Source organism: Lampetra planeri, chromosome 25 (genome assembly GCF_965212315.1).
Source record: "Lampetra planeri chromosome 25, kcLamPlan1.2.h2, whole genome shotgun sequence".
NCBI classification, from domain to species: Eukaryota; Metazoa; Chordata; class Hyperoartia; order Petromyzontiformes; family Petromyzontidae; genus Lampetra; species Lampetra planeri.
The window spans coordinates 6,484,908-6,496,266 of record NC_136131.1 but is presented as its reverse complement, the minus strand read 5'-3'; the positions used below and the strand labels follow the sequence as shown (position 1 = coordinate 6,496,266).

The following is an 11,359-nucleotide window of genomic DNA, read 5'->3' as shown; positions in this document are numbered from 1 at the left end:
CTTAGAGGAAGACAAAGGCGGGCGGGCGTGGCGGCGAAAAGAGCAGCTGCCCGGGGCTGCACACCCCCCCCCCACCACCACCACCACTGCTGTTGCTGATATTGATAATACCGCTGTTGTTCACGATGCCGCTGTTGTTGCTGATGGCGAGGCTTTTGATGGAGACGATTCTTTTGCAGCTGAAGATGTTTTCGATGGCAATATTGACTGCTGTTGATTATTTTTTTTTTAATAATGCTGCTCTTGATGATGCGGATGATGTTGTTACTGATCTTGATGCTCATGGTTATGTTGTTGATAATGCTTCTGCTGATGATGATCACAATAATTAATTGAATACAAGAAATTCTCAGCGAATCTCAATAATATTTTTTTCAGCAAGGTCCTGCTATACTACTTTGGGATGTTTGGCCATGAACTCCATTGCTAATGGAAGTTTGGCTTCCTGTGGGAGGAGGAATCCATAGGACCCGAAGAAAGCCCAGCGCTGGGCTGTAGACGAGTGCATAACACTTAAACTGTACAGACGGCTCACGAACCCACTTGCTGTACTGCCATCCCGTGGCCCGGCAACCGAGGGACAACTCAAACGTTAAGGCGGTTCTTGTTGAGTGTTCCTGCCATGTGCATGACGACCGCCTGGGGTATCGGTGGGGTCCGCGTGACTTCTGCAGTAATCCTGAACAGTCTCAGACGTTGCAGGCGATTTGCCCGATTTTCCTTAGGGAGTGAACGCATACGAGGGAAACCCGCTGAAAGCTCTGCACAGATGGATTCAATCCATCGCCGTACTGATGATGACGCTGATGGTGCTGCTGCATTTGACTCATCGAACGTGGACGACGACGAAGTGGAATAACGGCTGAAAAGTGCGCAAAGAAGCAGGGAAGGGCGTTACGGAGTTACTCAGAGACAGCAGGAATGGGGGACACAGGGAATAGAGAGCACGTGCTGTAGGCACCGCGCTGGCTGCAAGAACGGATGATAGCGGACGGTCCAGACTGTCGAGGGAATGGCAGCCGAAGAGAGGAGCACACTCGCAGAGGGGGGGGGGGGGGGTCCGTCCCACCGCGGAGACGGAGCGGCGAGCCGAGTTCGTGCGTAGGAGCGAGATTGCTTGCGGCGTCGCAAGACCCATGGGGGATGTCACCGGTTCGGGGAGGCCTTCGTCCAGCAGTGGATAGCACGCGGCTCGTGCGACATAATTACCTCGATCATCCCATGAACCAAAGTGACAACAACAACGACGGCAACCACCACAGCCAAACCTTGAAACGTGAATTTCATGAGCTTCACATTCATTGCAATGCGCTGGAGCGGGTCACGCTGAATGCCCGTGGTAAAAGATGGAGGGGGGGGGGGTAACGTGGGGGGGGGGGGGCAGAGGCGGGGTAGGGAGACGGGACGGGGGCGGTGGGCGTTTAGAAGTGGCTTAATTAATTGTGCCATCACAAAAGACCCCTGGCTCATAAAGAAGTCGATTCACAACTCCGGCGCTCAATCGCCGTGCGGATGAAAAGGCGGCGCGTCCCGCCTGGGACAGCGGCTCAGCCACCGCCGCGCCGAGGGTTCGACACAAAGGCGTGGTGTGTCTCTTGGATGGACGGAGGGGCGGGCGGTGGGGAGGGGGGAGTGAAACTTTGTCGACAAAAGTTCTCTTTTTGCGGACGCTGGCGGAGCCCGAGGAGACCATCTGGGCCGCTTGCGCCGCGCGCCGTAATGAACCTGCGGGGCCGAGTTGAATGCGGGGCGCGGAGTCACTCACCGAGCCTCGACCCCCCTCACCCCAATTTGTGAGACAAAACGCGACGCGGTGGATCGGGGAGGGGGTGCTGTTATCCCGCAGCCCAAGAGAGAATTAAGAAAACGTTGTGACTCGCATTGCCACACATGTCGCCAGACCACCACACACCCCTCCGCACGTCGCACTCAGCACCACCGCACACAAGACCACCGCATTTATTACACCCCACTTCACACACCAAGCCCACACCATACCACCACGTTCCACACAATTAAATGCCCCGCACTGCACACCGTACTGAATACGCCTCCACAAGACCACGCCTGTGACACCATCCTTGGACCTCACCAGTGTCATATGTGCCTGACGTAAACCCCCTTCTGGTACAGCCATATCAATATTTTCACACTCCAGTATACGGTCACGTAATGTTATACTGGACAGTAGAGAGACCAGAGGACGTCCCCGTCGCACCCCACGGTGAACGGGGAACGGCTCCGACTCGCCCGAGCACGCAGCTTCACCCGGGTCTGCCCACCACTTTGAAATGCCTTCAATTACCACGAGTCATACTTTTTGGTTCTTTCGGTAAAGTCACGTAGTTAGAAATTAAATAAAATACGACTCAATTGGGATTACGCATAGAAGTATCACTCCATACTGCGAATACATTGCCAGGACCCTCCTGAAAAGGAGCCTTGAGACTCGGGGAGGCCTCCCTGGGAGGCACAATAAACAAAATTGTCCCCGTCCTGACCCACGCTGGGCGGCGCACATCCCTCTGCGCTCTGCGCCCTCTGCTCCGGAATCCGAAACTCGACCCCCCCGCTCCGCGGTTTCACTTCCTCCCGGAAGACAAACGGCGTCGAGGAGCCGGCTGGTTCCCTTGTGCGACCCAGGCGGAGTCGGAGGGAGTTGGGGAGATGGACGACGTGAGCGGGGTGTCGGTGGAGCCGTGCGCCGCCTCGCGATACCTGCGGCCCCATCGCATCTCCTACACGCAGGTAGCCGCCCAGAGGCTGATCTCCAGCCGGGCCCGCGAGCCGGTACACCACGACCAGGACGCCACGCGCTTTTGGCTGTGGTGACTGTAGTCGCGAGCCACTTCACTCCGGCCGAGCAGCGGTCAATGAGCATGCCGGAGCCACTCGCCAATCCCCCCATCGGCGTGGTCAATCAATGCCGCCGGGTGGTGCCTGCCGCGAACCCACGCGACCGCCTCTGCTTCACTCACAGTGACGAACCCCCATGGCGTCGTTCGCAAGAGGGGGCCATTGTGCCAGGGTACAAATTGACCCAATTTGAAAAATTACACCGCAAATTACTCAAAAGGGAATACACGCAGCAGCAGCAGTCACGCTCCCCTTATGGCAGACGGGTGCTCATAGGGCACTTTTGCAAATGCGACTGTATATATAAAAAAAATACTATACATTTTTCTTAGTTTATCAGGTAAGGCCCACAGAGCTATTCAGATCTTTTTAAAAGCGACCTGGCCACAAATGATAGCTCAACGAAGTGGCGTATAACGTGGAAATGTATAGCAGCCAAATACTCTAAACGCGTGTTGATATTAAATGTGGAGGGAAAAGCAAGAGGACACGGAGAAAAATCCACGCGACCACGGGGACAGAACATGCAAGCTCCAAATATACAGCAGGTGTCAGGGTCGGGATTGAACCCACAAAACCTCCTGTATACCAGGCGAGGTAATTAACATCTCGCTACCGAGGCACCCATACCTTGGGTCTCTCTCGACTTCTCACCAAGGTCAACGAAATCGACTTAAACTCACTCTCCGCACTGTGACGTGACACGTGGTCTATGATGGGGAGCAGGCGCGGTGCCAGGGTGCAATAAACAGGGGGGGCAGTGGCAGGCCCGGAGCGTCTCGGGTGGGAGTGGATGGAGGGGGGCCGTGCCCCCCCCCCCCTTGCTGACGGCACAGCCCCTCTCTTACAATCAAGTCAAACATGTTGGAACAAAATTATTATGCAGAGCTGAGTCGACCGTCAGCTGGGAGTTTAACGTTTCATGATGAGCTGAGTGGATGGTCAATATGCCTCTGGGATGGATTGCTGTCTGGTAACCTACTTGCTGTACTGACTTCATATCGACCACCTCCGTCTGTGCGATGGTTCTGGTTTTCCCACAGAACGGGGTGAGAAAGACGTGGGACTTCATGGAAACTCATGACAGGTGAGGCCAAGCGGTCCACGACAGAGAGAGAGAGCCTGCTGCCAAACCCCTACGCACACTCACTCTTCACCCCCACTCTTCACCCCCACTCTTTACCCCCACTCCTCACCCCCACTGCCTCCTCGCCCCCCTCCTTACCCCCACTCACTCCTAACCCTCAGCGTAATTGACACGAAAAAATCCACACAGTGTAACCGGTATCGGCCAAACTCTCCCAATGCATAAACAATTTTACCTGCAAATTACTCAATTGGGCTCACACACAGCTGCAACGAGTCCCGTGTGCATGCAGAAGTGTCTCCCAGGCGTGGTCACGGGGCAACTCCTGAGCAGTGAGCTCCAGGGTTGGGGTTGGAGGCCGCGTCAAGGCAGGGTTGAGACTCAGGGGTGAGTGTTAGTCTGAACGCTCATTCTCCTCCGCTGTCCCCAAGGCTTGTAGCTCACTTCCCCCAGCCGTCCGTGCTGTCGACTCCCTGCCCCTGTTCCCGTGCAAGTGCCAGACCTGTGACTGCCTGGGTTCGTGTTGGGGTCAGGGCTACATTCGGGTCACTCGCGGTCAGCGTGTTGTTGTCGGTGGTAAAGCAACGCCGTCGCCTGCTTTGCCGGCTCAGAGACCCCGTCTGCCGCAGGGGACCACCATCCTCTCTCGGGGATAGCTCCGCCGGCAAGGTGACCTCCGGGTGTGGCCCCCGTGGCGGGGGTCGAGGGGAGCGCTCCCGTATGAGTTCACCCCAGGGTCCGTGTGTCCGTGTTCCCCCAGCGTTGCCGTCCTCCTCTTCAACACCACGCGCCGCTGCTTTGTCTTCGTCAAGCAGTTCCGGCCAGGTAGGCGCGCCGTGGCTCCCAGCACCGACAACTCTCTCTCTCTCTCCCTGCGTTCCACACATAGTGCTAGGCTTCTACACAGGTATCAGCGTCCTGAGCAGGTATGGGGATTTGGAATTTACAGTGGCGCTCAAAGCGCCTTGGATCGGCATCGCACCTCCACCGTTGTAGCCTTGCGGCAGTCTAGCCTAGGGGACCCCCAGTGGCAGCCGTCTCCACGTGGTACAGGGTGTGTATACATCTCCTGCCTGCGAATGTAATTTTGTAATTTTCCCCAATTAAGGAATTTGCGTGTGATGTCGCAAATGGGTATTGGGGTTACCAAACAGACAACTGGGTTCTGAACAGAAACTGAAGTGTTGAACAGTAATGGAAGCTGTGTCTCTGCACGTGGCACTGAAAGATAACCCTCCTCTTACAACATACAGTTGAACGCGACAGCATCTGAGAGAGCACCAAGCAGAGACAGCGGGAGCCGTGCCACGGTGCCCTGTGGGACCTGTATCATGGTGAGAGTGCATTTCGCGGCAACTGTCGGTCCGCAGCCGTCTACGTGAACGAGCGCGAGTGGAGGCGGAAGCAGCGACTCATGGAGGCGACCGAGGCAGCGGGGACTCGGACGCTGCGTGGGGCCACAGGGGAGAGCGTTGGCGACGAGGGGGGCCCGGCCTTGCCCGGCTCGGCGGGGGTGACGTGCGAGCTGTGCGCGGGCATCCTAGACCACCCGGGGGTCTCGGCGGCGGAGACCGCGCGCCTCGAGCTCATGGAGGAGTGTGGCTATGAGGTGCCGCTCGAGGAGCTCCACTGCGTCACCTCCTACAGGTGCGTGGCGTTCGCTGCCCGTGTCGATGCTTTCTGGGCCCGGTTCTGCTTAGCTTGCCAGATGTGGCTGTGCGGCCGTAGCCGAGCACCCTGCAGGTGAAGGTGCACGGGCAGGGGGCGAGAGGTCGGCACGCCGTGACCGCACGGCGCAGAAGAGGGACTCAGGATTTGCCAACACGGGTGGCAAGGAGTAGAGGAGGCCAGGGGCGGGATGTGTAGAGATCCAAACCCGGAGCCAACTTAGACCTCTGAACCTCAGCCAGCGAGAATCACGTGCGATCCCTGTGTGTCCCCCGACGTGACCCCCATGTGCTCACAGTGTAACCCATATGCACCCATCGTGTGCCCCCCGTGTGCCCCCCCCCACCCCCCACCCCATACAGGACAGGCGTGGGGGTGTCCGGGGCAAGGCAGACCCTGTACTACGCGGCCGTGACCGACGCGATGCACACGGGGCCTGGCGGGGGCCGGTCCGACGAGGGGGAGCTCATCGAACTCATGGAGCTCCCGCTGGAGCACGCCGCTCAGTTCATGGAGGCCGCGGACATAGAGCGGCCCCTGGGCGTCCTCTACGGCCTCTTGTGGTTCCTGAGCAACGTGGCTCCCAGCCTGCCCAACACCAGCCCCGGGCCTGCCCCAGCCGTGGCCCCAACTTTAACCCAATAGCGATGTTCGTGTCCTTTACAATAAATATATTATATTCCAGTCATGCTGCTTAAGTTGCCCTTCAAGTTTTCCCTGAATTTCCCCCAGATTGTCCATGAGTTGCCCCGAGTTACCCCCGAGTTGCCCCGAGATGCTGCAGAGTTGCCCCAGAGTTGCTCCCACCTTTGTCATAGAGGATGCCTCCCCAGTTGGTATCGCAGTGGCACTGGCAGTGCTCGGAGCAGGAGCCGTACACACGCAGCCTGAGTAGGGGATACACTCCCCGCACAGCGCTCGCTGGGTGGGGGGGGAGTGAGTGGTGAGGGAGCCCGGTGAGTGATGCTTCAAGTTGCAGAGGCGACTTCTGAGCCCCTCACTCACCGATGGGTACTCGCTCTGTCGCTCCTCGTCTCACAATCGTCACGGAGCACCGGGTTAGCGGCCGGCCATGAGCCGGCACCACAGCCAAACGTTGGTGCATATTCCACGTTTTGTCTCCGAGACGGCCGCTACCGCGTGGTGAGCGGGGAGGGCTCGTGGAGCGATGCGCGTTCAGCGAGTCTGAAGGGTGATGGTGAAGGTGTTGATGGTATAGATCGCCATCATCGATGTACAGATTGTATATTGAACTTTCGCACCATGCGTAGCCAACCGTGCTAATCAGAGGTGCGGGGGAAGGACAGCAAACTAAATACGTTTCATTTGTGTCGATGGCGACAGTGGTACTAAGCCTCATGATGATGATCAATATGATGGTGGTTCTGATGTTGACAAAGATGAATATGATTTATGTCAGTTATCAGTGTGAAGGTGCCAGTGATCATAAAGATGGTGGCAATGACGGTGTCGATAAAGTTGTTGTTTATGATGATGGTAACGATGCTGGTCTCTGTGATAGTAATGATGATAAAGGGTGTGGTTATGTTGACACATGGTTGTTTTGAGATACACGACCGCTCCGACTGTTTGCTTTGGAGAAGGGCCATTGATCGAAACGTCGCTGAGTTTAAGTGGACAGAGCGAGCGAGTGCAAGAGAATGTGTGTGTGTGAGTGGGAGAGAGAAAGAATCAGCGTTAGAAATGCTTGAGGGACAATGAGTGAAGGAGACAGTAAGTGAGCGATCATGAAAAGTGCGAGACGGGAGAGTGAGTGTCCGATAATATATTGAGAGGGTGTGAGAGGGAGGAAGAGAGAGAGAGAGTGTGAGTGAGTGAATGAAGAAGAGGGAGAATGAGTGAGGGAGAGAGTGATAGAGCGATGGAGGGTGAGAATGAGCGACGCGAATTGAACGGCTGTTGTGTAAGTATATTGACATTCATTTCATCTCGGCAATACCCCAAACTCCAGCTTTAATTTTCGCTCAAAAGTCACCTCAAAAGTGTCACGCTGCTCCCAAGAGCGTGCGGGTCGTTGCAAATCGGCGTGAGCAGCTCTGAGTTTAGCGGTGGTAATTCCGCATTAGCATGGCCGGGGTCGGTCCACATCCATGAAAACAGCCATTGTTTACGTTTCACAAAGTGGCATTTAAACTCCCATGTGTGCGTGTTTGACACGAGGCCCCTCCCGCGTGTCACAAACCACGTGTTTGTCGCCAGCCACGCCTCCTTTGGGGGGGTTGGGGCAGGGCTCTCTTCACACCTGACCAATCGCATTTTGGCGTGGGCGTGGTCCGAGAGGGAGTGGGCGTGGTGCAGGCGGTGTGTCAACCAATGAGAGTTCGCGTGGGCGGGGGTTCGATATTGAGTTGAGGGCTCGCCTCGCGAACCCCGCGTCCTTATAAAGGGGCCCCCCGAGTACCGGGGGCTCGTGCACACGAGGAGCCTGCGGTGGGAGCACGGGGACGCCAGCAAAAGCCCCCGTCAAGTCCGCTTGCTCCACATAATTCGAGTGATCCAGAAACTCCAGTGAGAGTCAGTTTTCTCCGGCTCCTCTCAATACTTTTGCTGCTCCAGTAAAACAAAAAAAAATCTCTTTTACTCCACCCAAAATTTCTGCCGCTTCTTCAGCAACTCTTACCAACTCCAGCAACTTTAGTTGACCCAGCAATTGCTCATTCTTTGAACAAATCTGGCGGAAAGTCCCTGCTCCTCCAGCAACGTTCGTTGCTCGCTCTAGCAGCGTTGGTGAAGTCCTGCTCCTCCGGCTCCCCTCGCGGCGTCCTCTGTGCCCGCGGGATCGACTTCTCGGGACCTCACGGGACCCCTCCCGGACCCCGCGCGGAGGGGATGACGTCCCTCGGCGGTAGCGGAGCGACGCGCGTGGCGGTTGTCGTGTCGGCGGCTGTGCTCCTCTGCCTTCTCATCCCCGTGCGGGTGAGTGGTGGGTGCGCGCATGCGTCTCTCGGTGCCAGCCCTCGGCCACCGCGTCGTGGTGAGCCGAGGTGCCGGAGCCCCAGTGGTGTGGTTGCTGGAAACTTGGAATGTGGTTGACGAAGTTCCCTGTGTTGTCGCCGGAGATTCGGGTGCCCGTGCATGCTCGGCGTGGTTACCGCATCCAAGCGCCGGTGCCGGAGCTTGGTGAAGTTAATAAAGGCACGTGCGGTCGCTGATTAACTCGGCGAGATTGCTGGGTACTTGATGTTGTTCTAAATGCCCGTTGTGGTTGCTGTCGCTTGGTGTGGTCGCTATGATAAGTCGTGTGGCTGCTGCAATTTATCGGAGGCACGCGCGCAATTTACGCGTGCGCGCGCTGACAATGACGATGATGGGAGCCGCTGGTCACCCTTGATAGGATCACGGGGGATCCCAGGTACCCGTCGGGGTCCACCGAAGGCAGCGCGACTGTGGTGGTGCATGTGGCGCGGTTTTCGGCGGCGTGGTGTAGCCATGGCGCGCGCGTGCGTGTGCGTGTGTGCGTGCGTGTGTGTGCGTGTGTGTGAGTGTGTGTGCGTGTGTGTGTGTGCGTGTGTACGTGCGTGTGTGTGTGCGTGTGTGTGTGCGTGCGTGTGTGTGAGTGTGTGCGTGTGTGTGCGTGTGTGTGCGTGTGCGCGGTGCTCTGCGGACGCGACGGTTAACTGGGTACGCTGGCCCGGGGCTCACGGGTCCAGGTGAGGCGGGGCCCCTCCACGTCAAAGGTGCCGCCTATACCCCCCGCCTCCACCCCCTTAAAACGCGAGGGACGGGTAGAGGAGCGCGTTGGAGAGTGAGAACCCCGCGACCCCCGCTGCAAGGGGAATCGGGCACCGGGCCGAGAATGACATCGCAACCTGGCTCTTCCAAAACGCCGTCTTCCATAAATACGACAGCAAAAACAAAGATCCCCTGTATAGCCTTTAAACGACTTTTGGGGAAAGTGCTGTTAGCGAGCATCTATAAAGGCCGGAATGGCACACGAGGGGTGGTGTGGCTAGCACCATACCTAGCCGCCTTTGTCTCCCCGTTGCTAATGTTTATACACAGCAGTAGGCACTAGGAGATGCCTAGGGCCGATTCAGATAATCACCAATGATGTAAGTCAAGAACTTGTGGCACTGGACTTTCAGCGTAGTTTGCGGGCCACTACGCTGCTGCTCCCCACAATCACACACACGCACACTCAGACTGCCCATGCTTACGCGCGCACGCACACACACTTGTGTACATGCTCGTCTATACTCATTGACATTCGTTCACCATTCATTAATACGCACAGCGCACTCATTCACACACTCGCACACTCACCCTCGTACACACACAAACGCAAATTCAACAATACCCCGTGTAGTTTTGAAAAAAATATTTGGGCAAGTGTTTGAGCGAGCACCTATTACGGCCGGTAAAGCCGTAATAGTTGGGCAGCACCACGCCCGGCCGCCTTTGTCTCCCAGGTGCTGATGTTTACACAACAACACAAGGTACTATTTTAAGGCTGAGTCGACCTAGAGGAGGGCCAGGACCGGCTCAGATATTAGCGACCGATATTGGTCACGAGCTGGAATCGAAATCTTATCACCGATTTTGTAGCTCTAACCACTTCGCCACCGTCCCCCCACACACTCACACACACACACGCGCGCACTCGCGAGCCCTGGCCGCTATTTTAAGCGGAATTCCGCGCACGTTCCCTCTGGCGCGTGCTCTGGGGACAGTATACACCTACAGTATATACTATTCAAAGACAAAGATTCCCCGCGTAGCCCATACGGGCTGTTGGTGCAAGTGATGTTAGCGAGACCAGAATCATACCCACCCACGTTTGGCTCCACACCGCATCAAGCAATCCATAATTTAAGGCTGACTTGACCTAGAGGAGATCCATCACTGGCTTAAATATTCACCAATATGATAGAACTCGCGCAGGGCACTAACTACTATCGCTCCCCTCGGTAACACAGACACACAAACACACTCGCACTTAATCTGCGTCACGGACTCCCGCAGGCGGGGTCGCAGACCCCCGTTGTCGTGATGCATTTATTTATACACACGACGACGCAGCAGCCGCAGCGGTAGCATCATCCATCCACCGGGGGGTCAGAGCTCCGGGTTCGGAGGTCGACTGTCAATTTGTGCCACCAGCTCCTCTCGCAATCTCTCCACGTGCCTTAACATGCTGCTGGGGCAAGTGCTGTTCGCGAGTAACACCCGGCCGACTTTGTCTCCTCAGTGGCGATGGGTACACACTGCACCATGTACTCATTTGAGGCCGAGTCGACCTAGGGGAGGCCCAGGACTGGCGTAGATAAGCGTCACTGTTGTTGACCGTGAGCGGGATTCGAACTCGGGTCGTCCGGTTCATAGCGCAGCGCGCAAACCCCTACACTACCGCTACCCACACAGGGACACAGCACACACGTGCTCACCCACACACACATATAAAAGACAAACGGACGCATACACCCAGACAGAGACACGCACGCGCATACACGCGCGTGCACACGCGCGCACGGACACACGCTGGGCGAGTGGCGCGTCTGATGAATCAGAGACGGGGTCCACGCCTCCCCTCCCTCCCCCCCCGGCCTCCCCCGCGCTGCCCTCCACGGGCGCCGCGCGCTATTTTTAGGGACACGGGGCAGCGGACCTCATCCCGCGGCCGCGCGCTTAGGATTCACAATGGATGCGCCTGGCTCTCATCGAGCCACACCAGGGCATCGCCCGCCCCCTCTACCCCCCCCCCTTCTTCCAGCCGGCTCCACGAGTCTC

The 11,359-nt window shown here is 57.0% G+C and overlaps 2 protein-coding genes across 2 annotated transcripts in view; both read left to right on the top strand.

Moving 5' to 3' along the window:
• Positions 1–2,542: 2,542 nt before the first annotated feature.
• On the top strand, positions 2,543–7,163 carry NUDT14 (nudix hydrolase 14). Its single transcript, XM_078606062.1, has 5 exons — positions 2,543–2,748; positions 3,900–3,943; positions 4,704–4,768; positions 5,314–5,590; positions 5,974–7,163. Exons 1-5 carry the CDS (start codon positions 2,668–2,670, stop codon positions 6,254–6,256), a joined length of 750 nt encoding a protein of 249 aa, XP_078462188.1. The 5' UTR covers positions 2,543–2,667; the 3' UTR covers positions 6,257–7,163.
• Positions 7,164–7,446: 283 nt separating this feature from the next.
• The window catches only part of LOC144727321 (protein jagged-1-like), a 30,204-nt gene continuing 26,291 nt past the window's right edge, over positions 7,447–11,359 (top strand). Inside the window, exon 1 of the mRNA XM_078606061.1 lies at positions 7,447–8,548. Coding sequence (XP_078462187.1) covers positions 8,462–8,548 — 87 coding nt within the window. The 5' untranslated portion in view covers positions 7,447–8,461. The remainder of the gene's footprint in view (positions 8,549–11,359) is intronic.

Coding starts and splice junctions, on each gene's coding strand:
- NUDT14 (XM_078606062.1), top strand. CDS start 2,668: ATGGACGACGTGAGCGGGGTGTCGGTGGAGCCGTGCGCCGCCTCGCGA. Junction 2,749..3,899: donor ATCGCATCTCCTACACGCAG/GTAGCCGCCCAG, acceptor GTTTTCCCACAG/AACGGGGTGAGAAAGACGTG. Junction 4,769..5,313: donor CGTCAAGCAGTTCCGGCCAG/GTAGGCGCGCCG, acceptor GTCGGTCCGCAG/CCGTCTACGTGAACGAGCGC.